The sequence below is a fragment of the Urocampus carinirostris genome, chromosome 1 (assembly GCF_059441175.1).
Source record: "Urocampus carinirostris isolate Australia breed hairy pipefish chromosome 1, RoL_Ucar_1.0, whole genome shotgun sequence".
Lineage (NCBI taxonomy): Eukaryota > Metazoa > Chordata > Actinopteri > Syngnathiformes > Syngnathidae > Urocampus > Urocampus carinirostris.
The window spans coordinates 60966198-60993666 of NC_142349.1; the positions used below are offsets into that span (position 1 = coordinate 60966198).

General features: G+C 36.9%; 1 protein-coding gene across 4 annotated transcripts in view; it reads right to left on the bottom strand.

The window, feature by feature from the left end:
- sntg1 (syntrophin, gamma 1) overlaps nt 1-27469 on the bottom strand; it is a 101989-nt gene that overhangs the window by 41690 nt on the left and 32830 nt on the right. For all 4 annotated transcript variants that reach the window (XM_088347414.1, XM_088347419.1, XM_088347399.1 and 1 more), the window contains exons 2-3: nt 22508-22677; nt 15831-15880 (exon numbers count right to left, since the gene is read on the bottom strand). In XM_088347414.1, the coding sequence (XP_088203540.1) occupies nt 15831-15857 (27 nt within the window). In that variant the 5' untranslated portion in view covers nt 15858-15880; nt 22508-22677. The remainder of the gene's footprint in view (nt 1-15830; nt 15881-22507; nt 22678-27469) is intronic.

Genomic DNA, 27469 nt, shown 5'->3' on the forward strand with positions numbered 1-27469 from the left:
ACAGGAAGATTCAATCCTATGACATCAGAACTGTGCCGCCGACGTGCTAACCATTCAGCCCTATAGATATACCCAATGTTTTTGCCCTACAGTGCGGAATAAGGTTTTTTTGGCCTTTTTTTAATGGCGTTTTCCCCACTAATTGATATCAACAAATTAAATAAAATTCAAACCTTGCAGTGTTTTTGCGCATGTAAAATTGAATCTCTAAAAAGTCTCTCGCAATTGGTCAGCGTCATATGAAATGCTGGGTTGCTATTGGTTTGCATCATGACATCATCAAAATGCCAATATTCCATTGGTTGAACTACCCCCCACATTGGCTTTCTCTTTGTTCAGTTCAGAATTGCATGTGCTTCGAAAAGACTTTGGGAGCCAGCGAGTGAATATATTATTTATTCTACTGTATTTACTATGAGTCATACGCCTTACGATAAGGCTGAAGGGGAAGCAAAAACATGATAACCATAGAAAAGAAACATGCAAATATAAAGAAATACAATGAAGTGACTTCCTACCCTCGTTAAAATGCATGACCGTAACCAAACGACAATCGGAGACTATTATTAAAATTAAAGAGGCTATTCAAACAAGGAAGTGATAAACCTCACAAGATATTGTTTTGAACTTGTTTTCATTTTTAATCTGCGGTCACTGTCTCCTCTCACCTCTGCATCCAGCTGCTACTCCACTAAGTCAAGTCAAGTTTATTTGTATAGCCCTTAATCACAAAGAGTCTCAAAGGGCTGCACAGACCACAGAATATTGCAAATAACAGACTATTATTACACCATCACCTGATCTAAAACCTATATGAGGGCAAATAATACACAGATATTGTCAACATAAAATATAGGTTATTCATATGCCATAGAATAGAAGTGTGATTTAAGCTTAGATTTATACATTTCCACTGAAGTTGCAGATGGAATCTTAGGGGGAAGAGCATTCCACAGCACCAGGGCCCGAATGGAGAACGCTCTCGAACCTGTGGATCTCTTCTTGGCTCTTGGGATCACTCGTAGACCATCATTTTCAGAGCCAAGACTCCGGACCGGAACATAGGGGGAAATTAAATCTGAAAGATATGAGAGAGCAAGTCCTTGCATGATTTTGTATACTACCAACAGAACCTTATACCAATGCAAGTCACGTCACAACAAATGTAAATAACGTTTAACATTTCCTTTACTTGTAAATTGATTCATAGCACTAATGTCAATCATATATATATTATTACACCTAAGTAGTACTCATTTCAACGTTTTTATCTTGTGTACCAGGAATTCGGAATGCATTAGCTATGCATTACCATAGGGTTTTATCCTACACAAGACCTTATATTCCCTTTGTGATCCCCACCTCAGAACAGATTCATTTCATGTCCTGGAGGTTACTTGAAATGACACACTTTCTCTTACAATGAATTGTAACACTTTTTTATAGCAAATTATCGTCCAAATTATTGCATTTTGGCGCTCCAGGGCTTCTGTAGATGATGCACATGAACACAATCCAAAAAAAGCAGACTTGTCACTGCTTGAACGTGAGTAAAGCACCAGCACATTTGAGCAGGTTGTGTTGTCACTTCCGTGAATAACACAAGCAGCATGACTGTGTTTCCTTTCGCGCATTTAAACACGCTTATTTGCATACATTTGCATCCCCCTACCAGGCTAATAAGCGTGTCTGTCTCCCCTTGACTTGAAAGGGTTTAAAATAAAGAGGGCACCTTCACCTGACACGGAGAAAGAGCCATGCGTGTCAGCGTGCTTGTAGCCGGTCATCGCCTAACAAGGCCATGCTCTATGCGTGCAATATGTTAGCGCCGCTGCAGCAGGTCACTTGTATTTCACGGCTAATGAGCAGCGCCGAAGAACTGGTGGGCTCCTCACCTTCCCACCCCAGATGAGGGCTGACGGATGGGTTTAGGGGATGCAGGAGCATGCATGGTCTAGGCTATCTCGGACGGGCGGGTGCGCTAGAGCGCATGGTTAGTAAGACAGAAAGGGAGCAACACTGCACACGGGCGAGGGTCAGAGGACGCCATGCCTGAATCAGCACTGACGACCCGAGTCGGAGTCCGTGTCATTCCTCATTGGCCTCATCTTGCCTTTTAATCCGCCGCCTCGCTAGACCATCATTAGCCACGTGGAACTGTGATCAGGCTTTCTTTTCCTTATTGTATACTGTTCTGCATACAGTACCAGGTTCCTAACCTTTTTTAACAATCAGATGCAATACAAATGATTTCAATTATGACAATTTACTCACGTATAAGCCAAATTTAGAACAACAAAATGGAATACAGTAATCCCTCGCTGTATCGTGGTTTCAATTCTTTGCAGATTTTGACTGAATTTGTCTTTATTGTCATTGACATCAATGTATTGTGCATTGTGTTCTGCAGACAGCACACATCAAATGCCATCACGGGGGCAGTTTTTGTGTGTGTGTGTGTGTGTGTGTGTCAGTCTATGAGCACAACTGTGATAGGCTGGTGTTGTCACAGTCCTGCACAAAGGTTCGTTTCATTTCTCTTCCTCTTGCTCATCCTTACCTTATTTGGCCACTCACTTCCTGGCTCTACTTGTTTTCTCTTCACTAATTGAACCCTCTGTTTCCTCTGCTCTGTGATTGTTCGTTACCTATCTTGTCACTACCTGAGCTCTCTTGTCACCCCTTGGTTTTTCCCAGTGTACTAAACCCTTACCACCTTTCCAGACCACGAGTACTACCTTCCAAACCCTTGGATTGTAGTCTTTGCTAAAGTGAGTTCACCAGATCACCAACCCCTTGCCTGCCTCTCGGACCACGATTGTTGCCTCGCTCCTGACTTTCTGCACACCTGACCCTGTTCAAATAAAGATATACATCGTTGCACTAATCTGTGTTTCACGCTTTTATCCTGCAGAGAAAGCAATAGCAGTGCTATAGGTCCGTCCAACTGCATGGTTATGTTATATGCCACGCCTAGAGGACCTGGAGCCGAAACTTGGGGGAAAATGCTACATTCGTCACGGTTGTGTTTTAACGATTGCAGAGACCTGGCTCAATCAGAGGATACCCGTTGCTTGCGTTTAGCTTGCCAGTCACTTTCAAGATCTTTGTCTTACATTTAAAGGAGAAGCCATCCAATTTCATTGTAGTTTTGCATAACAGCAATAAGGACCATTCATTCTGTTTTTTTGTAGATCTATAGTTGTTATTTTGTTACACTTCAATACTCACAGGGGCAGCACAGCGGCGCGGTGGTTAGCGCGTGTGCGGCACAGTTCTGAGGTCATGGGTTCAAATCCAGTTACCAACCTTCCTGTGTGGGTTTCCTCCGGGTGCTCCGGTTTCCTCCCACATTCCAAAAACATGCATGTCAGGTTAATTGGCTGGTCCAAATTGTCCCTAAGTGTGAACGAGCGAGCGGATTGTCTATCCCTGTGTGCCCTGCGACTGGCTGGCAACCAGTTCAGGGTGTCCCCTGCCCACTGCCCGAAGATGGCTGGGATGGGCTCCAGCACCCCCGCGACCCTACTGAGGATAAGCGGTGCAGATACATTATCATGGATGGATGAATACTCACAGTCAGTCTCGAGATCATTTTGACCTTTAGGGGCTTTTATGAGGGATGTGGCTACTTTACGGATTTTCATGTTTTGTGGAGGATTATTCCGAGCATTAATAGCAATAACCAAGGTAATACTTTACTGTAATCAGGGGGTCAGCTTGATTATGTCGCATGTGGCCCAAGGGTTTTAGTCTGCCCACCCCTGCTAGAGAGTCTCCCAAGGGGGTCTTGTAACTTCTTAAACATCAGCCATATTGGATGACAATTAGTGGGATTGGAAACAGTGATTACATTAATACAGATAATTGTTGTGCTGTTTATGGATTGTTTGCTGGCCTCAATTGCAAAATGTGATAGAGATTTTTCTCATACTGTGAGAAAAACGGACCTCACACATTTCTCGAGATGTTAAAGAGAGCAAGCTCAAGTTCATCTGGGTTTGCTCAGATGACTTTGTATCAGGTAGTACAACAGTGATTAATGATTATTAATTAACTCACACGTCCAAGAACTAAATGATGACCATTGATCTGAGGTGATTTTATTTGTCCCAGCCAGCCACTAACAAACTGGTTATACGCTCTGAGGCTTTTACCGGATCGAAGCTTGTTGTGGGTGTACTGTACGGGCTTGGCCGGTAAATCAAGGATTTACGATGTCCGGGTATGAAATTTCCGGGAAAAACACAGAGATCCGATAACAACTTGGTGTTTTACATAAAACACAGGTCTATGTGGTTACCGTATTTTCCAGACTATAAATTGCTGTTTTTTTCATAGTTTGGCCACCGGTGAGTTATACTCCGGTGAGGCTTACATGTGAAATTATTAACAAATTTTCATATAATTGAGTTTCATTATTTTTACTACCAGTACTGTATATAATTTAATATGTTGTTTTCACACTAAACAACAAGAGGGCGCTCTAGGCCTGTGTTGATATTTTCAACATTGCCCTGTTTATGAGAGGGACCATTTTCGAAGCGGAAGGGGGAAGCGGTTTATCATCTAGCACCTCCCGAGTTGGGGGAGTTGTTTACCGGTAAAAGTGACATGGAGGATGAAAATTTAATTGAATTTATTGATTGGGTATGAAGCTGATAGTTTGGTAAGCACATTCTATTCTATGCTAGAGCTATCTCAATAACTCTTGGTATATTACGTCTGTACTGACATATTTGAAGGTGTTTGAGACATGCACGTACGTGTAACGTTAGTATACTGAGCAATTGTTCAGCATGTTCTCTATTTTTTTTTTTAAATTACCTTTTAAGATTACATTAATGTTTTTGGTGTTTGATTTTATCAAATACATTTCCCCCCCAAAATATAAAATACGAATTGTATACTGTATGTTTTTTTCTTCTTAATTGTGCATTTTATGGCTGGTGCGATGTATACTTTGGAGCGACTTATAAGAAAAATATGGTAACTACTCTAAACTTTCTTTGCAATGTGTAAACTTGTTAGTTGTATCCTCTTACATTACTACCTGTAATCCATTATGGTGGTCGTTTGAAAAGTCACACAACTCTTGCAAGTAAATTGAGATGTGTGTCCATATTAAGTCATGATTGTATAACTTCATTATTTGAATTGAGCTTTGCATCCATATGAGGCCTTGAGCGATATCGAATCAAGGCTAAATAATTTTTGCTAGAACCAGTTTAGACAGAAACTTTATGTATAGTGGAAATTTGCACTGTTTTTGTTTTTTGTTTTGGTATTGGTACATCCCTTTCAATAGATTATATAATAAAGTGATTGTAAGCTCTCTGCATTCTCGCACTTGTGATCTTCTACGACAATTGTCTACAACTCATTTGTCCCCGAAAAGTTCGGTAAATAAAAGCTTTGCTCTAACCCAGGAAAGAATAATAATGCCAGAGCAAATACACAAAACATAGCAAACATTAAAAAAAAAAAAAAAATAACAAAAAAAAACATAGGTGATATATTAAAATGTTTCCACAAAGTGCATGACAGCAGCAACAACAAGAGCCTATAAAATTGGCCAAACATTCGACACAGCTTCCCATCTCCCCGAGTTCTTTTGTAAAAATGTCACCAACGTATTTATCTTCAGTGTAGAGAGCGCTGGGCAAAGGGAAGAAGGAGTCTGCATGCTATGTGCATAGGTCAGGGGTCGGGAACCTATGGCTCGCGAGCCATATATGGCTCTTTCTATGAGTATCTGTGGCTCAGAGACAAATTTGATTGCATGGAAAATTTCTCCATCTTGTTCAAAATTTGAAACGTCTATCCAATTCAGGTCCACGTAAGGCCAAACCAAAGCTAGTTAGCATGAGATTTCTTCGCAGTATATATAGGGCACGTTTTCACTACAATTTACAGTCAAGGTGTCACACAAAAAAAGGGGGGAAAAAAACTCGTTTTGGCAGTACAACGCTAAAGAATCCTTTATATAAAAGTTCACTATATAATCTGTGTTCAGTGTTCAGATACCTTATGATGAATCCACAGAACGGTAAATACGCCAAAACACCGGAAGAGAACTTAGTCATTTAATTGGGTGAGTGGGAGGGATGGGTGGAGCTATGCAAAATGTGCAAGCACTCCCTCCCATCTCTCGCCCTACGCCGTCTGCGCCAAAAGTGAGCTCATCAGGCTCCCTATTTGAAGAATGTTGTGACGTTTTTACACAATAACTGCTTGCATCTGGTTTTGAAACCAATATGTATGAAAAAAAAGGGTAAAAAGGAGTTTAACCGATCTTGAGTAATTGCAAGAAAGAGACAAGTTTAAAGTGGTATGTTTGTTGATTTAGGGACAGGGGCTCTGGCATTATTCTCTTTTCATAATTTTTATCAAATCATCAAAAATAAATGTGCTGAAGACTAAGCTTTTGTCTGGGGCGCGGGTTTAGCAATTTAGTAAATGTGTCTCATAATATATGGTGTGGCTCTTTCCCAAAATAAAATTAATAATTTTTGCTTTTATGGCTCTTTGAGTCAAAAAGGTTCCCGACCCCTGGCATAGGTCCACCCATCCCTACCGCTCACCCAATGGCGAGCTTGGGTGTTTACAGTCTGGGGGTTTTCTATCCATCTATCTATCTATCTATACAGTGCTTCAACAGTAAAAATATTTTATTTAATAAACTTCCAAATAGATGATTCCTTAGCTACGCACAGCCAAAAGGGGGTCTGTTGGTGTGACACTTTGACTGTAAACTGTGGTTGAGACTGTGCCCTTGAGATGCTGGACCGAAACAACAGTCTTATCAGTGTTGCTTTGCCTGTGCATGCACCAAACTCGACTCTGTGATCATCAAGCATACAGTAGAATAGAATAGAATTTACTTTTATTGTCATTCTTTGTAACCATGCACACAGAACGAAATGTCGATACACCTGACCCGTACAGTTAAACTGTAGCAAGCCGATGCAGCCGCAGCCATTTTAGACCCAACTGCTGTGTTGGGAGTCATTAGGTGACCAAACCCCCCAATTCCAACCCTTAATGCTGAGCGCCAAGCAGGGAGGCAATGAGTACCAATGTTGTAAGTCTTAGGTATGACTCGGCCGAGGCTTGAACCAGCAACCTCCCAGTCTCGGAGCGGGCGCCCTACCATCTAGGCTACCAAAAAAAAAAGTAGAGTGTTTCATTTGTATATGTACCATTTCTTATCTAAATCATATGTATTCATTAAAAGAGCTATATCTTGCTCTTGATCCCTAGGTTCATGACCGCTGCTCCAGCCTGTATCTAAATAACCAACCTGCTTGAGACCCGAAATCGAAAAGCACGCTGTGGAAAAAGCGTCCGCCAACGGAAGCCTCTATTCATAATGTAGGACCAAAACCGACCAAATTAGAAATACATAGACGCATGTCAAGTAAAGTCAATTAGTGTTTATTTGTATAGCCTTTCATCACATTTAGATGGGCCAATAACTAACATTCCGGTCTTTTCAGAGTTAAGGCGCAAGAAGTGGAGTGACATCCATTCTTTTATCTCTGTGAGGCAGGCCTCCAAATTTCCACAGTGTAGTGTGGTAGATTCTTCCATCGGAAGATATAGTTGAGTGCCATCTGGGTAGCAATAGAAACGGATATAATACTTGCGAATAATATCACCTAATGGAAGTATTTAAATTCCAAAAAGAAGGGGGCTAAGTACCGAACCCTGCGGAACACCACAGGGAACACTAAGGGGGTCAGATGTAATTTCACATAAATAAAATGTTGATGAAATATTAATTCTGAAATCAAACAATATCATTGAAATAAAAACATACAACAATGAAAAACCAAATAAAATGTAAAAATGTGGTGTTAAATTCAAAGTTAAATACATAAATTCAAGTAAATATCAAGCAGTATATAAATACTTTTGCAGACATGTCAGCATGAAATTCTATGTGTGTCTCTGCCAGTAGGCAATTAGTTCAACACAACTCATACCACCCTCTTACTGCTATTCAATTTATTTCTGTATTCATTTCCAATGTGTATGTGTAAATAATGACATTTTATATTTCTTTTTCTATTTTTGCATTTCTTTTTACATGCATTCTTTAAATATTTCTGTGTTTTACTTAGATTTCTTTTTTTAATCATTCTATTTTTCAAATTGTTCTCTTTTATTTATGGAAATATTGGGCCTTTAGAATTCACTAAGGCGGGGCATGCATTATTTTCTCCTTATTAAGGATGCAAAATAATCATCGGAGAGTCATTTATCTATTAACAGTTGTAAAGAAAAATAATGAAAATAAAATTCAGTAATAAATTCAATAATTAAGTAATAAAAATTGATTCGTAACCCCACGTTTTAATATTCCAAAGATTCCTTTATCTGACCTTTTGTATGTGTTTTTGAAATATAAAGAGAATTTTTTCTGTGTTTTAATTATTAATATATTTTACCATACTATATTTTTAAACAATTTTTCTTGTAAAATTTGAAAAAAATTCCTACAGCACGCAAAATATGTGATATCTGATGGCAAATGAGTTGTCCTCATTTTAAAATATATTTTTAAATTAAGATCTGAAAAAGAATACTTACAAATAGAACAATCATCTCCAGTCTTTAAAACCAGACATTTACACCTTATTTTAAGAGAAAACCATGCTATTAAATATGGTCAAATAAGGACAATAATAATGGATTTTTTCTGCCAATGGAGTAAGATTTGAAGTGTATATACCAGCGTATATACTCGCATGTAAGCCTAAATCAAATATATGCCAAGCCCTTTGAACGGCTTTAAAATCGACACATACTAAAATAAATAGGTACCCAAAATATGTAAAAAAAATGTGTACCTAAACAATAATTATTCAAATGTGTAGATAATCAAGATTAACATACCGGTAATACGGATAACATTTATAACTTACTAAATCTTTAAGCAGTGCTTTGATGGCAGACACTGGTACAGCATTTTCATATTTTGCAATCACATTGACTCATTAGTTGAAGCCACTTTTTTTACACCAAAGCCCCTCCCTCCAGCCCCTTATCACAAACTTCCTGAGATCCATTATAACAGAAGGCAATAAAACACACTTATACAAAATAAAAAGAGACGTGATCCATCTTAAAACAAAATCGGAACGGCACCGATTGCTAAACCAGGAAGAAGAGATTAGGCGAGGTGGGCATGAAGACCGCCTCTTTGTGTTCATTTTTATTTTAGCGCATACAAACAGACCCCCTGATTTCAAAATGGTATTTTATATCTTTAAATTAAGCTTATGTGAGAGTATATGCGTAATGTAAGTTATGTAGTTATTGGAATGAGTCCAGAGAAGCTGGACTCCAGTTAAAGGTATAGGTGGGAAACAAATGAGTTATTTGTGCGGGCTTATTATAAAAAAGAGTAAAGTCTCTTTGCTCCAAAAGCCCTGCTAAACCATTTGGTTAGCGAGATTAAAACAAGCACTTAGATCGGAGTTCCACCCACGCAGCTTGAGGGACTTTTCCTTGAACGATTCGCACAATTCGTTAGTGCAGCAACACACGCAAAATGCTTTCTTGAACCTCTCCATGGAATGCTTGTTAAAGTTCCGGTTCAAATCCTTGGTTCTTTTGTCCTTGAGATTATTACTGTTTCTCTCCTTTTCCTTGCAGCTCCCATGATGGGACCCTTTACTTAGAGACAAATCTCAAGCCTGAGAGTTTTTAAAAGCAGCAAACATAACGTGGTGGACGGCCTTGGCTTTCAAGGCTTATCACCTCCTTGGTTTAGATCAGTTTTCTCAGAAAACCTTCAGTTGTTCTCATGTGGGGGTAGTTCTACCCCTGGAGGTACTTGAAGTACTTGAAATAAATGAATAGATAAAAAACTAAAAAAGTAGAGTAGAATCAATGCAAAATCACAGCATTTGTTTCCTTTTTACCCCAACACTGGGAAAAAGTGTTAGCTGCATTAGCAAATAATTGTTTGTATTAAAAGTGACAATATTCTTCTTTTAGTAGATTATTAAATTGTATTTTATTGTAGATTTATTTGACCTTTTTTAATCATTAAAAAATAATCCTTTAAAATTAGAAAATGAAAGATATATTTTTTTATTTTAAGGACTCATTTCTTTTTATACCCTTGTCTTAATGTTTTTTTTCTATTAAAAAATGTACGTTTGAAATGATTTTAGTTATCATTTTTTCATCTATAAATTGTATTTCAGGATAAATGTATTTAAACCTTTTATAAATGAGTAAGAAATCCTCTTTGGAAACTAACTAAATAAAGTCTTATGGGGTATTTTTCTTAGTTTTAACATTGTTTTTTAATTAAAAACAAAAACATATAATCAAATTAATTTTAAGGAACTTTTACTCAAATATTTTAAAATAAATTTAATATTTTGTATCTGTTCATACTTATTTTATGTAATTATTATTATTATTGTGATTAATTTACTTTATATTAATTCATATTTGAGGGAAATTTAAATTAAAAAAAAAATGTTTCATGCATATTTTCAGAATGGTGCTCTTGGTATTTTCTTATGTTTGCTTTATATATATTTTTTTATTTTCCCCCCCAAAAAAGCTTATTTTACCTAATGTTTTTGTCATTTTTACTGTAAAATTGGAAATACAAAAAAAGATACATGTCTTAAAAAAAACATACTACGCATTTTTAAGAAACACATTTCTAGTGAAATAAAAATATTAACTATTTAAATAAGCAACACTTTAATTTCTAATTGCTTCACTTGATTACCATTTTCTAAGAGAAAAATTACATTCTATTAGAGGTAAGATTTTGGGCCCGGGTGTGGGCTTAAAAAGTCAATCAAGTCGGGCCGTGACGGGCATCTCTCTCTGGCCGTTATTTTTCTATTATTATTAGTATCTTCCTTAGCTGAGGATCTGCACAGCATGCACTTACTTTTACTCATGTAATTATTTTATTTAAGACTGCTTTTTACATATATTTGTGTTTTATTTTTGTGAAGTAACAGTACTTTTACTGGAATAACACTCTTCGACAACATTGTAAGACATTTGTATGGTAAGCTATATGTGTATGTTCAATAAAGCATTATTGAACATAACATTATATATGTTTTTCAAAAACATATATAAAAAATAGATCATTAAAATTGTTTTTTCATCCGCAACAATTATTTGCCAACAGAGCAGGACTTTTTTTCATTTGACTACAATTTTTATCTTTGTTTAGTTTTTATTTATATATTTATTTTTACATATTCTATCTTACACACGGAAGCACTAGTTTTTGCACTACTTGTCTGAATAAAATATTTAATTAGTAGTATATCAACAAAAACGGTTGAGATACACCGGAATGGGGACAATATTTTCACTGTAATGATAACAATATTCAAATGACATGCCTATAGAACATGCTATGACTGGCATGAAAACCAACTGACAGCTTGATCCTGATTCGAATGTCCGCGGTTGTCATGGGAACAAAAGGCATACTCGCCATAAAGTACTGTTTCATATTTCGTCCTCTGTTCGATCCCTAAAAGTCAACTGATTATAGTGAAAGAAGACATAATGCATGCTTTATGTAATAGCTTTTTGTTATTGGGTTATTCTGACAAGAATATGCCATCTGACACCTGTTAAATTGTAAAAAGGATAAAAGCATAATAACCTTTGAAGAATTAATGGCCAAGCTCATTTGAACATCGCTGCTAATTAAAATATTAGCATCTGAGGCACGTCAACACTTTCACAGATAGAGTGTGCCGTAAATGAGCTCGGTGTGCAATATCAAAGCTTTTCGTACGTTCTTAAGATCCAGTCAACTTGCATGTAGTAACTCCATTGAATATTTTTTCATTTTTTAGTACTTTTTGAATCGTTTTAAACACCACTTTTCCTAGACATAAGTTGTAATATAACATTAACACTGACTACATGCAGGCAATAATGGTAAGACCTCCCAAAGGGCTTTACAATGTGCTTCACACTTACCCATTCACACACACACACACACACACACACACACACACACACACACACACACACACACACACACACTAATAGGGAGTCAGCCATGCAAAGCGCCTACCTGCTTATGGGGGCATTAGGGATTCAGTGTCTTGCCCAAAGATATAGAAAATAAATATTGGATACTTGGAAGGATCTGAATTAATTTTGCACTTGCCTAGAGACAAACTAATAACCCCATATATTCTGTGTTTGCAAGTATTCCGATTATAAGGGCAATGCGGGAGCAACGTCAATACCTAAATAGACGTTGTTTCCGTGTTCAACTTCCGACATTGATTTAAGAATGATCTAATTCCCGTTGACCGGCCAAATAAAGAAAGATTTATTTATTGATTTCCACCAAATCTAAAGAAGTACTGTCCTTTTTACCTGTGTGGCTCAAAAGTGATCTCCATTGCTGCATCCTGAGTTTATAAGATGTGCTCGTAGGTGGCTTGCCAAGAGCATGGACTTACACTATATATGGATGGATACAGCTGTAAATATATCGATACACCTATGGCATTTTCAACAAAGCGGATGGGAGGGGGTTATGGTGGGGCAGAAAACAAAAAGAGAAATGTCACTGACGAAAAAAATCAACCAATATACATGAGGCTTTTTTAGGAAGTATCACAGAGTATAGTTGCATCATTCCTCTGCCATGAAAGACCATTTGAGAAGTAAACTTCTCAACTTTGTCTCACATACATCATCATAATCTCAGACATGCACAACTATACTCTCATACGGACACAGTAATACCCATACAAAAACACTGCAATACTCTCTAAAAAGTATCATATATGCCAAATTAGAATGGGGTTTTTGTGAGTAAGAAATAATATAATAGGGTGTGTGGGGGTCCATAGTAGTGTGTGAGGGGTAGTACAGTAGTGTGTGTGTGAGAGTCTATAGTATTTGTATAGTCGTACAGTAGTATGTGTTTTAGAGAGTACCAGAATGTAGTGACGGAGTAGCTAATCGGAAAGAACGATATATTTCCCGAGGGGCCGGCTAATGTCAAGGTACAGAAAAACATTTTTGAACATGTGTCGGTCACTTGCACTAAACCTACTCATGCATTCTTTTTATTAGCTTTTTGGCCAAATTAAGCGCAACAGATGATGTGAGTTTTACCATCAGGGTGAATTCTCCCCTCCCAATTTTGAAGTTGGTTTGGCCCACCACCAGTCTTCTTTTCTCTAGCGCTAAAATGAACACAGAACAGTGCAAATGATATGAAGCAGGTACAATGGAGGGCAAAAAAGTGCTAAGTAGATACGAAAAATCCGGGAAAAGAAAAAGAAACGTGTTAAAACAAGGACTGTAATCATTAAATTCACTCATGTTGCCCTTTTTGCCTGTCAACTTTGTGTCCCCGTGTGTGTGCTGTGCTCCATGTTTGAAGAATTTAGCAATGAAATGCCTTTACCGAGTAAGTAAGTATGTAAGTAAGTAAGCCGTAGTGATGGGATTTCCGTCTCTTTCTCGAGAAGCCTCTCTTTCGGCTGGGCTCACTAAAAAGAGCAGACTGTTTCAGCTCCCAAAAGCCTTTTCACATTGTATTTGTTGCTTTTATCCATTTATTGAAAAAATATTATGTAACAGTATGCACAAAATTACGTTTGGGGGACAAATACATTTTAAAAAGAAAAAACCAACAATTAAAAAAGTAATAAGAGAAGAAAAAAGAGAAGAAAAAAGAAACAATAACAAAGAAAATAAAAGAAATAAAAGGCTAGAAAACTCAAACGAATACAAGGAAAATGGGAAAAAAAGGAAGGAAAAGTAGGAAAAAATAAGAAAAACAGGAAAAATACTAGAAACAAAGCTTAAAACTTGGGGAGTAAAAGAAAAGACAATATAACTTCCTCACAGATACTTACCATGTCATTTGGCCGGCATTCAAGTTCTTGTTGAGCCTTTCCTGTACTTGGGTTGAATGTGAGGAAAGCTTCTCTGCTTTAAAATGTGTGAAAACTAGCCTAAGTAGCTCACTGACTTCATGCTCATGTACACTAAAAAGGACATTCTCATGTCTATAGAAAATTACATTGTCATCAACAAAGTTGCAGAGAGCAGTGCTTGGCACTATTTTGATGTTTTAAGTAGCCAACGATAAATGTGTGTAGTGAAGCTAACTTATAAGAGCTATAAGAGTTTAGTAAAGTCAAGTCTATTATTACACCATCCCTTGACTTGACAAGAGTTTAGTGTACAGCACAACAATCTGTTAGGAAGGCAAATGCAATTTTTATTTAAAATGACCAATATTGTACATAGGTAAATAGATTTTCATCTATATCATAATCATTGAATAATTTTCCTTTGAATTAAAATGGTAGTGTTTAAAGTTTTAAGTCATCAACATATACATAAATTCCCTTCTAATAAAAATGCATCACAAGTGCTTACTGCTGTTCTATTAATTCAAATTTCTCCTCTGTAGCTAAATAGGCCGGTTTTGGGCTGAAAAAGGGGCTCACCCCGGCCCTGACAGAATGCGTGTGATAGCAAAGTCGTGCATGTATAAGAGTATAGTACTATGTGTAAGAGAGTATAGTAGTGTGTGTATGAGATTTTGACTGTATTAGTGAGAGAGTATAGTTGTGTGTATGAGAGAGAAAGGCAGTGTTAGTGCATGGGTATGACTGAGTCGGTATGGGAGGATAGTTGTCCTTGTGTGAGAATGACATTACATGTGATAGGAAGCATGACATACTTCACAAACGGCGTCTTATTCTGTAAATATATCCCAAATTGAGGAAAATACAAATGCACACAAGTAATCAGATTACTTGAATGTTTGTTTGAGGGGTGGGTGTTACTGGGATTTGGATCCAATCCAAGTAAATACAAAATAGCATAGATTGATACCAATCTCAAGAGGTAGAGTGCTTGCCATCGGACGAAGAAGTCGCAGGTTCGATTCCTGGCTCCCGCAAGTTAAATGGCCGCGGGTACATAAGCCTGAACCTGGTTAAACACGACCGATTAACTTGATTTGAGGGAACGAGCCCGAAGTAAACCCTGGTTTTGTTTTCTAATGCTTTATTGAAAATATGCATATAGATTACTGTACAAAATCTTACAATGTTGTGAAAACAAACCAAAATAACTTGGGGCAGAGTTCCTCAAATCAAGTGTGCACTTCGGAGTGCAGCGCCGAATTGAAAACGTAAGTGCAGAAGTGCGCATTTAGGAAAAGCACAGCCAAATGAAACTGAACGGAATGGCACTGAAAAGAAAATCATGTTCTGTGGATTACTAGCTGCAAATAGTAAAATATAAAGCTGAAAAGCAGAAAGAAAGTTTGAAAAAACGACGAGAAAAACCCAGGCCAACCCGACTTAAATTGACACTTTAAGCTGAAATTCAGGGTGGGTTTGGTCCCAGGCCCAAGATCTTACCTCTAGCTTGGTGTTATATCGATGACACTACAATAGTAACACTCAGAAGTACTCACTCACGACCAATAATATCAATAATCGTATCAACCTGCCCACCATTACAATACATGCAAGGGTATTTGAAAAAAAAGTACTTAACCAACCATTGTATCTAAGATACTTGCAGTTAAACCCAGGCCTTGTTTGCATTACTGTGCGTGTTTGGTTTAACATAATTGGAATACTGGCTATATTCAATAAACATATACAAAAATATTAAATAAACAAAAGCCCCCGGCCACTATTTGCTTGAATAAGATATATAAACACTTCCCCGCATTGGTTGCTTGTGCAAATGCAGAAGAAAAAGGTCTACTGGGTTGTGAAATAATGCTCTCTATTGCCAGAGATTGATTAAACATTACCAACCTCTTCATTTGAGGTCTTGAAATCCATGTGCTACCGCGCAGTGAGGGATGCTGCAGAGGAGAGAAACACAACACAGTTATAGAGCGTCTGCAGCAAAATCCCTCAGCCAATTTCAACTAGCTTTGTTACTGGCAACGCTGCTCGCAAAGGAGCCGACACTTTCGTTGAAATGCTACGGAAAATCTCAGGAGGATGTCTGATTCCAGGAGCGGAAAAGGGAAGGATCTTAAAAAGAGTTGCAAAAAGCACAATATTTCCAGGACTCTCTGTCTAAAGATGAAAAAATAGATATACTTTGAAATCTTGTGGTACGCCGCAGTTTATTTATTTATTAGTTGGGATGGCTGAAAGACAGTAGATAGTCGAGCTTCATTTTGTGGTTCAGAGGCTTTTATCTTTTATTTTATTTTCTTCGGCACCGCCTAAAGTTTGAATCACTGATTTTATCGCATTTTATATATAATATTCGTGTGCTTGGTCTACTCATGTTTATTTGTGTAGCCCTTAATCACAAGAAGGTCTCATAGGGCTGCACAGATTACCGACTACCATTACACCATCCGAGCAAAAAGAAGACAAAAAAACAAAATAATGATAATAATAAAAGATCAACAAAGCAACTAAGACAATGTACAGTGCAAGAACAAAATTTGGAACTCTTGATTTTAATATTTGGAATATTCTTAGACTGATTAATTAAGATATGGTAAATTAATTATTTGTCATGTCCTGCACAGTTGTCATGGTGCCCAGCTGGCCCCGCCCCTTGACACCGGCTGACCTGCATTTCTTGATTACTCCTATGGATACTTAAACGTGCCTTTTGGAACTGCCCTTTGCCAGATCGTTGTTTACCCTTGTTGAAAACCTGTTCATGCCTGTTTGATACCCGTTTATTCTTGTTGTGCTTGTTGGACTTTGTTGCACTTCGGTGTACTATTCTGAAAGATTCCTGCAAGTTCTGTTTAATCCCGTTAAATGCCTAGTCTGTAGTTTTGCCTGCATTTGAGCCTGCTTTGTTTTGTTTTTGGTCCGTTTGTGTGTTGGACAACTTTTCTTTCTCAATTAAAGTGTCGGATCGTCTATGCAAATGAGTTCCAACTTCCTGCTTCCCGACCCGTTTCGTGACATTATTAGATTATAAAGATGCCAAGTTAAAATAAAATATACACAATAAATTCTGAACTATAGAAATTTTATTTGCAGGGAAATAGTATTTGATTACATATCTTTTATTACAGGCACATTGTTATTTTTGTTTACCTAACAGAAAAAAAACAACCTTAATTTTTAAAAGAACAGCGAACTATTTTTTTCTATTGAAATACAAGCAAAAATATACAAACTATACAAACATCCATTTTTTAAATGCTTGTAGTTCAATACATTTGCATACAATGAGGCCCATCAGGAGGGGACCAGACACGATTGTACGCCATCTTGATGATATGGCTCCCCCCAAATCCCCAAAACTATGGCTTTGGCATTAATTGTTTTTGTAAAAGATATAACTCAAAAGGCTATAGTCTGTTGGTATTTTCATAGATTTCAGCAACACTTTTGATACAATGTATTATTTTAAACTCTTCAGCAATATGCAAAATGAATAATTTCTCATCACGAGCTAAAACCTTATCTCTAAAATAGATCTCAATATGTACAGATTGGTGACACCAATTCAAGTCTTATGACGATTAGCTGTGGAGTCCGTCAGGGCTCTGTGCTGGGACCTTTGTTGTTTTTATACATTCTAAAGTAGATTGATAAATTAAGAGATTCTTTGGGTATTGTATGTTATACGAGTTATATACTAATACAAGTTTGAAATTTAATTTCTCTGTTTTTATTTTTCCTTTGTGAGGTTTTGTTTTCTTATTTTGATTTTGAATATGTCCTCCTTGCAAGGAATAAAAAAATGGAAGAGGCGTAGACACTTAAAAGCATAGGCTACAGCCTACTTTCGTTGGGCACATGTTTAGGTATTGTGTTATTGTATTGTACAGCTGTTTGTGTGCAAATAGTTTACTGATGCCTTCTGTTAATTCGTATTTTATGCTCTTTGTGTGTGTCCGTGAGTGCGTGTGTGTGTCTGCTTTGCTTTTTTAAAAGACCACATACAAACAAAGAAAAAAGAAGAAAAATATGTGGTTTTGTCACTAGATTATATTCTTCCTTGTAACTCTAATTTTCAGTTGCACCACACAATACAGAAATGTGTGGTGGTCAAATCCGACATACTGTTCTTTCAATTTAATATATATCTGTTTTTATTCATACGTTCTGCCGTGAATGCACCTAGAAGTACTGGTGTTTTCATCTTTGCTAAAACACTGAAGCACGTCTTGTGTTCTTCCAATCAAAAGAGTCGAATGTTTTTCGACGTTGAAAACAAGTGTATTTTATTATCAAAAGTAGCTTATTCTTCCACGCAGAAAATTAGCATCCTCTTCTTGTGAATGAAAAGCTAGCATCATTTTCTGATATGACAAATTATTTATTTTTGACATGAGGATACTGCTGGAAATGTGAATTTCCCTCCGGGGATGGATAAAGTATCTATCTATCTATCTACATTTGTCTTTTTCCCTGCTATTAGGTAGCAGAGTCTTTTTACTTTTTCGATCTAGCAATACTGTTACAGAAGCAGCAATCCTCTATTATAGAAAATAGCTTACTATTCCATGCAGAAAATTAGTATTGTCTTCTTCAATGAGGGAGAGTTAGCATGATTTTTCCTATAACAGATTTACATTTTTCCTTTTCTGTGCCCAAAAGGAATCTTTTTTTTTTTATTCATATTGCTCGGTAGACGGCAATTCTCTTTTATAGAAACTATAGAAGCTTTTTCTTCTGCAGAAAATTACCATTGTCTCCTTCAGCGAAGAAAACTAGCATTGTTCTTTTCATTGCCGGAAATTACCATAGTCTTTTTATTTTTTATCTATTTTTCTATTGTTAGCCAACCAGGAAATACAGCACATCATACTCCAGTGCAACACAAGTAATCTTTTATTATGCATTATTACTAATTATGCATTTTAGGCCAAGTTCGACTTATATTCAGGAGCGACTAATCGTCTTAAATTATGGTTTAATTATTTGAATGGGGTATGAATTTAATCTTTATTTACTACTTTGTCATTTTAAGGATTTCAAGGTTAAAATATGATGTTTGATCTTGACAAATTAAGACAAAACATTTTTCCAGCTCAATTTTGCAATAAATTACTTATCAATAGAAAAAAAGTGTTAAATAGTGCACTCTAGTTGATTGTGGGGGTTACATTCCAAAAAGAACCTGCGATAGGCACAATTAGGGAGGTAAAACTCTTTTTTTAATAATTATCATACAATCAAATACTTTATGATACATAGGAATCCAACGATTAAATCATTTTAAAAGGTTCATGAATTTGTTTAACAAATAAAACTACTGTATAAATGTTTTTGGTTTTTTTTGCATGCAACTAATTTCCTAATCTTATGTTAGCGATCAGGGGGGGAAGAAGCAGTTAAGCGGTTTAGCGAATCAGAATGCAGAACACATTGCATGATGCAAATCACTGAAGTAGCGAGACCGTGAAAAGTGAAATGCGCTATAGTGAGAGTTCACATCAATTTGAGCCAAAAGTGAAGCTTGGAAAACTGATATAAAGTAAAAAAAAAACTGTAAAAATAAAGAAACTTTTTTAAATCTGAAAAAAAAAGATTTGAAACCGTTAAATATATTAAATAAATATAATAATAAGAATGATAAAAAGATGTACTTATGCTGCATAATTCCCAAAGTGAATCAAAGAGACGTTCTTTTAAAAATTTCACACCATTAGTTTTATTTTGGACTAAGTCCTATCGTTTTCAAAATATATGGTTAGTAAAGTAATTTTCTCTTCATTATTCGATTTATTTAGTTGATTTTATTACAATGTATGAAGAAAAACCCATGCATATTCATTATCAATGCATGACAGTATTAGCGGCTTTAGTTTGAGGTATTTCATCCATCCATCCATCCATCCATTTTCTGCACCGCTTGTCCTCACTTGAGTCAAATTTATTGGAATAGTAGCCTACAGAGAAAAAAAAAGTTGAAAAGAAATGATGTTACGTAAAAAACAGGGGGAAAAATGATTTTTTTTTTCCTGGCTTTTTAGACGAAAAGTTGGTGCTAGACGGCCTTCTAAAGGCATACTTTAACAAATATGTGTCAGATTTAAAGATGTTTCGCTTTTGAATTAAATTGCTGAATTCAATTAACCTTTCGAAATACTTCTTCATTGCCGTACCTATAAGAGAATTGAGAGAAATTAAGCTTTTTTTTATAAAATTGATCCAAGTTTGAAGAAGCACTTTATGTCACACGTAATGTTTAAAGGTGGCTGTGTAAATGTAAAAAACTGAGGATGCTGAGTGATTCATTTGATTCAGTTTTTTGTTACCTAGAACAAATTGCAATGAATTTAAAAGCCAAAGTTCTCTGGCTCAGGATCCTCTGGGTCAAAAAAGCTACAAAACATTTTCATCAACACGTTCATTGGCATTAAACGTCAACACTTTTATCTAGACTGACAGTGAACGTGTTAAGTGCACACTCAACTTAGTGTGAAAAGAATAACTAAAGAGAATTAATTGCAGCAGACTGCTGCTCAGACAAGCCAGCGCAACGTTTTGGCGCTAACAAAACAGCTGCTGTTTTAGCATCTTCAAAGCAAATGTAAACCGCCTCCTGATCACAACATCTAATCGTTTGTAGCTCCTCGCCATAAGGCGAAAATAAATGAGCTTGGTCAATGAACTGCATGCTGTTTAGTCAAGATGTCCTTTCATCAAATGTAGCATGTAGGGAGGCTGCTATGTTGCAATTCTCTTACATCCACATATTTTTTTAGGGCTGTCAAAGTCGGTTTGACTCTGGAGTTGATGTATGAACGCTTTGTTGCTTGGGTAGCTTTAAAAGTAATTTAACTCTTAAGTTGGTTTGATACCTGAGTCAAAGCTTTAAAACTATTTTATCTGTACAGTTAAAGCCTTAAAGCTTACGCAATTTTAGAGTTAAATCTTAAAGTTTAAAGCTGGAGCTGTAACTCTGAAATCAAAGCTGCTTAAACTCAGAGTTAAAACCTGAAAGCTGGTTCCTCTTAATTTGAAGCTTTATTGTTGTACATTTAACTCTATAAACCCGCTTTGATTCTGAAGCAATAGTTTTGAAGTTAAAGCTTAAGAGCTACTTTAAAAGTGGAGTCGAATGTTGTAAGCTGCTTTAACTCTAGAGGTCTGGCATTCAAGGCACTTTAAATCTGTATTTAATGGTATTAATCAGCTTTAAATCTGAAGTTTTAACTTTAAATATTTTATCATGGAGCTTAAACCCTGGAGTTGAGGCTCTAGAGCTGCTTAACTTGAAGTCGTGGCACTCTGATTGAAGCTGTAGAGTTACTTACTTTTGAATCGCGTTAACTCTTAAATTGAAGCTTCAAAAGGCACTGTTAAACTGGTCCTAGGGCAATAGAACTCCGTCAACTGTTACTAAGTGCTGCAACTTTCAAGTTAAAACTTTAAAAGCTTCAAAACGTGTAGTTGGATATTTCTAGTCAAGTTTTTAAAACTGTAATAATTCTGTAGAATAAGTTTTAAATCTTTAATAATTAGGCTTTAACTCTGAATTTAAAGCTTAAACATTGCTTAAGTCTGGAGTCATAGCACTAGCGTTTAATTTTAACTTTTTGTCGCTTTAACTCTTGATTTAAAACTTTAATACTGGTAATAAGCTGTACATAAAGCTATTAAGAGGCTTTAACTTTTGAGTCAAACCTTTAAATGTGCTCTAAATCTTTACTTGAGACAATAGTACTCCTTCGGGCTAAAGGTTTTATGCTGTGGCTTTAACTCTTGAGTTAAAGCTTTAAAGCTACTTTAAATTTAGAGATAAGAGTTAAAGCAGCTTGGAAGCTTTGAGTTAAACCTTACCTTTAAAGGCAATTTAAATGTTGATTTAACGTGAGAAAACTCTTTCACCTCTCTATTTACATCTTTAATGTGTGGGCTTTAACACTAAAAGTAAAGGTTTGAAGCTACGTCAACTTTAACTGTTATTTAGAGCCACGTTTAGACTTTAACTGTTATTTAAAGCGGCTTTCAGTCTTTAACTCAGAGTTAAAGCAGCTTTAACTAATAACTGAAGATTAGGACGTTCAACTTTTTTTGGTTTTTCACTTCTTTTTTTGTTCCCCAATGATTTTTTTTATTCACACACACTCAAATTCATGAATAAAAATGTTAAAAATGATATATAGTATATTCTATAAATAGATATATGTCATGTCTACTAATGCGCTTATATTTTATCCCTCTTTGAAAACTTTACTTCCCAGAATGAGCCGCGAGTAACCTCCAGAGAAAAGACGAAGCTGTGAAGCAGCGTAGAATAATTCATGATGGCAAAAGGTGAGGAAAAAGGTATCGTAATAAATGTTTCAATCCATTTCCCTCCATATACAGAAGAGCTTTTCTTCTGAACTCAAGCGAGGATGAAACGCCGCACGGACAGCGTTTCCGAGTCGTGCCTCATTTGCACAAAGCAGTTCACTTTTAATCAGACACGACTGCCACTTGACTCCACAATCAGACGAGCAACATAAAAAGCAAGTCCCGTGGGAGTGCGCTGGAGGGACACTTACTTGACTAGAAAGGCCCCCAAATGTTTTGATGTGGAGATCAGGCCATGGAAGTCCCCGGATGATCCCAGATCAGAGCGGTGCTACTGCGAGGCGGGACGTCTGCATTACCAAGCGGACGTGGTGATCGGGGGGGACGGTGTTCCTCAGGGCGTCATCCTGGGGCCGCCGAGCTACGATGAGAAGCATAATCGGAGGAACAGTCAGATTCTCAAGAGTGAATGTTGCTGATTAAACACTTCAGAGGGGAAGCGATGCAATATGCGCCTTCTATTCCCCGAGCGAACAGAAGATTTGAAAAAAAGGCTTCATTATGGGGAAGAATGTCTGGCTTGTCAAAATGCAATTAGCTCATATTCTTGCATTTTGTGAAGAAAAAGCCGCTTGTAAGGATACGTTTCTGGCTGCAGGCCACCTTTTGATGAGACATGCTGCTGCCACCATCATAACTTGCTCCATGAAATTAAAAAATAAATAACACATACAGTGCCTAGCGGAAGTTTTGCGCCCTTGAGAACTTGTTGTCATATTGCTACAATTCAGGCTTTAAAATTAAAGGTTTGGGATAAAGTTGTGGAAAAGTTCAAAGCAGTCATGGGATGCAAGATTTACACATCTCCTAGGGCACTGAGTGAGCAATAATATAAAAATATAGAGAGCATAAAAGCACTGCAAACCTACCAGGACCTGGCTTTCCCTCTAAACTTTCGGCCCAAACAAGGAGAAAAATAATCAGAGAAGCAACCGAGAGGCCTTTGAACACGCTAGATGACCTGCAAGCATACACAGCTGAAGTGGGACAATCTGTTCATAAAACAATTCGTCGTAACGAAATATATCTGCTCTTTATGTAAGAATACCATAAAAAGGCTGTTTGGCCATTGCAAGACATCACATGGGTGACACACATAACATGTGGAACAAGGTGCTCCCATCAGATGATACCAAAATTGAACTTTTATGGCTGAATGCAAGGCGTTTCGTTTGGTGTAAGAGTAAAACTGAACATCACCCTGAAAACACCATCCCTACTGTCAAACATAGTGGTGGCAGCATCATGCTCTGGGGTTGCTTTGTTTCAGCAGGGGCCGGGAAGATTAATGGAGCCAAACACGACGATTCGGACAGAAAAATCTGTTGGAGTCTACAAGAGACCTGAGAATAGGGTGCAGGTCCATGTTTCCAACAGTACAAAAAGCCTTAACATAAAGCAACATCGACAATGGAATGGTTTAAAACTAACAACAAAAAGGCGTTTGGATGGCCAAACCAAAGTCTAGACCTCAATCTTAAAAGTCATTTTAGGAAAGATCTGAAAAACGCTCTGCACAAACACTAACCATCAAACCTTAAGGAACTATATTTGTGTTTCAAAACTTATTGTAACAAATCCAAAAATACTTGTAGATGTGAGCACAGCAAAAGGAGGGCGGACAAAGTAATAACGCAAAGGGGGACAATGTTTTTGCAATGCCTACTTTTCAATTTTTATTGTTGGCACTGTAAAAAACGTTGGATAAATTTGGTTTCTTTTCACGATGGTGTCTCACATGTTGATGATTCATAGAGCTTTTTTTATCTATAAGTTTGAAGCCTAGAAATACAGCAATTTGTCAAACAAATGTTGGGGGGGCATTACGTTTGCAAGGCACTGTATACACCATTTGGGTCCTAGCTGAATTCCATGCATAAATGATGGACCCCGGATTATTATACAGAATTTTTAAAATGTATGTAGATATGTGAGTCTCATCAGCAAGGGATCTGAGGAGAATAAATGCTGCAATGTAAAGCAATGACCTTCGAAAAATTGCCCGCGGAGGCAATCAAATATTAATCGAATGTTGGTGTCAAATTTGAAAGCTTTCTTAAAGGGGGGTTCTATCTTTGCTCTTCTGCTAGAAAAAGTATCGCTTGCAGTAAAACTTAAGTAGGACTTTTGGTCATCCAGTTATTTGGCTTGCTCTTTTGAAAATGACCCCTCAATAATGATAGTAATTCTCAGTATTAAGAGATAATAAACCTTACAAAAACCACGGGTTGACTGTTTATTCGCAGCAAGACAGACAACGTAGTGTAAAGAAGTTTTTTTTTTTTACCAATTCATTGTTTCAGCATTTTATTTAGTTCTTTGCCCAAATGCAGTAAATTTCGTGTTGCATACTATAGGACAGTGGTTTTCAACGCGTGGGGGGCACGAGGCTCAGTCAGGGGGGGGCACAAGTGCATGCGATTGCACCTCCACTACACTAGGGCGCAGTGGCGTTCTCTTTAGCAGTGTTTAGTTTACAATTAGCCCCCACTCAGTGCATTAAGCGCAGAGTATTAGCTTTTAGTATGAAGAGTGATGCCCTCAGGTGACCTCATATTTCTGAGGCATCTTGCTGCTACACCATACTCCTTTGGCATTTGGTATTTTTTTCTTATTTGATTAAGAAAAAAAGAAAATATTGTCGGATCTCTGTAGCTTTATTTTGCCCAGAATGTTCGGTAATAAAAACCTCAATGGAACTACTCATCTCGAGCTCTTATTTTGATGTACCTTTCGTCTTGTAACTTGGATATAAAAACAAACATGCAGGAGAAGAAAAGCCGATTCTTTCCACTTCTTAAAATTAGAAAAACTAGCATTACATTTTGTACAAATGGTGTATGATTTTATATTTTGAAGTGTGTTGTTTGAAAGTTAATGATGATTCAAAATAATTCTTATGTCATGATTATTATTTCTATTATATTACTACATTTTTCACCAGTTTTCTAGTAAAATAATTATAATTATACTTGAAAACGGTAAAAGTCCCGTAATCAGAAATCAAGCCCGATTAAATGGTTAGCAGCTCAATTGGTGTCGGGGGCTGTCTCCAAATCAGGACCCTGGAGACTCACTTTCTTTTACAACTTTTGGGGATCACAAGCTCCTCAACATGTGTTTTTCCGGAACGAATGTGGAGCAGTTTCTGCATGGATATAAATAAATAATAAATCAATCCAGAATATACTCAAAAAAATAAAGGTCGTGTATCGGGACTCAGTATCAATTTTAGTTTTAAACAAAATGACTTGGCATATAAAACTCCTGATCGTTTATTTTCCAATTTTACACAGCACCTTTAGTGGCATTGTTTATGTAATAAAGGTGCTATGGTAATACATTTAAAAGGAATTAAATTGAATTAATCCAAATCAAATTACTGGCTCTAACCTGATTTAAGGCATTGGAAAAATAATACTCCTGCGTCATAGTGAGCCCCCATGAGTTTTACATGGAAAATGTTTTACGATATAAAAGCCCAAAAAGTAATTTGTTGTGATCCTGCCAAAACCAAACCTTCGAATGCTACGGTCCTTGCGTGGACTCAGCCGCTCAATAATTGTATTGCGTCGGCTGCAGATGGTGCAGCAAAAAATAAATAAATAAATGGTGTATAATGGTTTATTGATCCAAGTATTGATTATTGAATTGCTGTAGGCAAACCTGGCAGCTAAATCAATAACTGAGATCTTGCTCCCTTGTAGTAGAAGCGGTGTCATGCCGATATAGACAATCGGTGGTGCTTGGGCACCTGCGCCTTTTCTATTCCTTAACGTATTGCTTTTTTTAGTTTATGTTTCTATTTTTTTTACAATGATTGGTTTAGGCCTGAAAATTCCCACATCCCCCAAATAATTTTCACCGAAAATTGTCTGTGATTGAGGTGTATGGTTTAGTTCCTGCTCTCGTGAAATAAAAATCACTGACGCGCCAAAATAGACAATAGGTGGTGCTTGTGAACCTGCATCTTTGCTAACTCCAAAAAAATGCTCTCCCTATAAGTATTTTCATCTCAAAATATCTGTGATTATAACTTATAATTAAATCCCTGCTCTCTTGGAGTAGAAGCAGTGTCATGCCGAAATTGACAATATGTGGTGCTTGTGTGACTCTGCCTTTGCTATCGCTTAAAAATGTCTCTTTTAAAGATTTTATTTTAATTTCTATCAATTATTTAAGTTTACGGAGGCCTGAAACACACCTTTGTTTTTCTGTGAGCATTCCTAAATAAACATTTCAGTGATTGTATTATATAACTGACTTCCAGCTCTTGTGGAGTAAATCATCGGCATGTCATAATAGACAATAGGTGGTGCTTGGGCACCTACACCTTTACTCCTTAAGGGACTTTTCATTTTAATTCTTGCAACTCAAATGTATGTGTATAACCGAGTTCCTGGTTTTGTTAGGTAGACTCATTGGCAAGCCAAAATAGACAACAGGTGGTGTTTGTACACTGTGGCTATCTTTTTAAAAATGCCCCTTTTTTTTATATTTTAATTCTTGCAACCCAAACGTCTGTGTTTTATTTTTGTTTCTGATGATTATTATACAATTTTTTGAGGTCCAAGCACCATTCCTTCCATTTATTTGATTATAACTTATTACTGAGTTCCTGCTCTCTTGGAGCCGAAATGTTGGTGTACCATAATAGTCAATAGGTGGTGCTTGTGTATGTGCACCTTTGCCATCTCTTTTTGATTTTTTAACATTTCTTTATACATTTTATTAAGGCAACATTCCCTTCCCTTTAAGTCAGCCATGTCCAAAGTCCTGTCCGGGGGCCAGTTACGGCCTGTGATCTCATGTTTACTGGCCCACGGACTTTGTCGTAAGATTAAAAATATGTTGCCAGCCAGCAAAGTTGACCGCAGTAAAAATTGTATCTGTACAAAAGGAAAAAAAATTAAAAAGAAAATATCACAATTTCACCAGGGGATAACAGGAGACCTTTAGCCACCTTGCCCTTGGCTTTCTGTGAAAATTTTAGCCTAGCCCATTTCCAACATGATGACTGTAAATAAAAAAGGAAAGTTGACTGTGAGGACCGCCGCTTCCAGGACAAGTGGAAATTTGAATATTTTTTCACCCAAATCCGAAATGTCTGTGTCTGCCTAATTTGCCAAGAGATTGTGGCTGTTTTCAAAGAA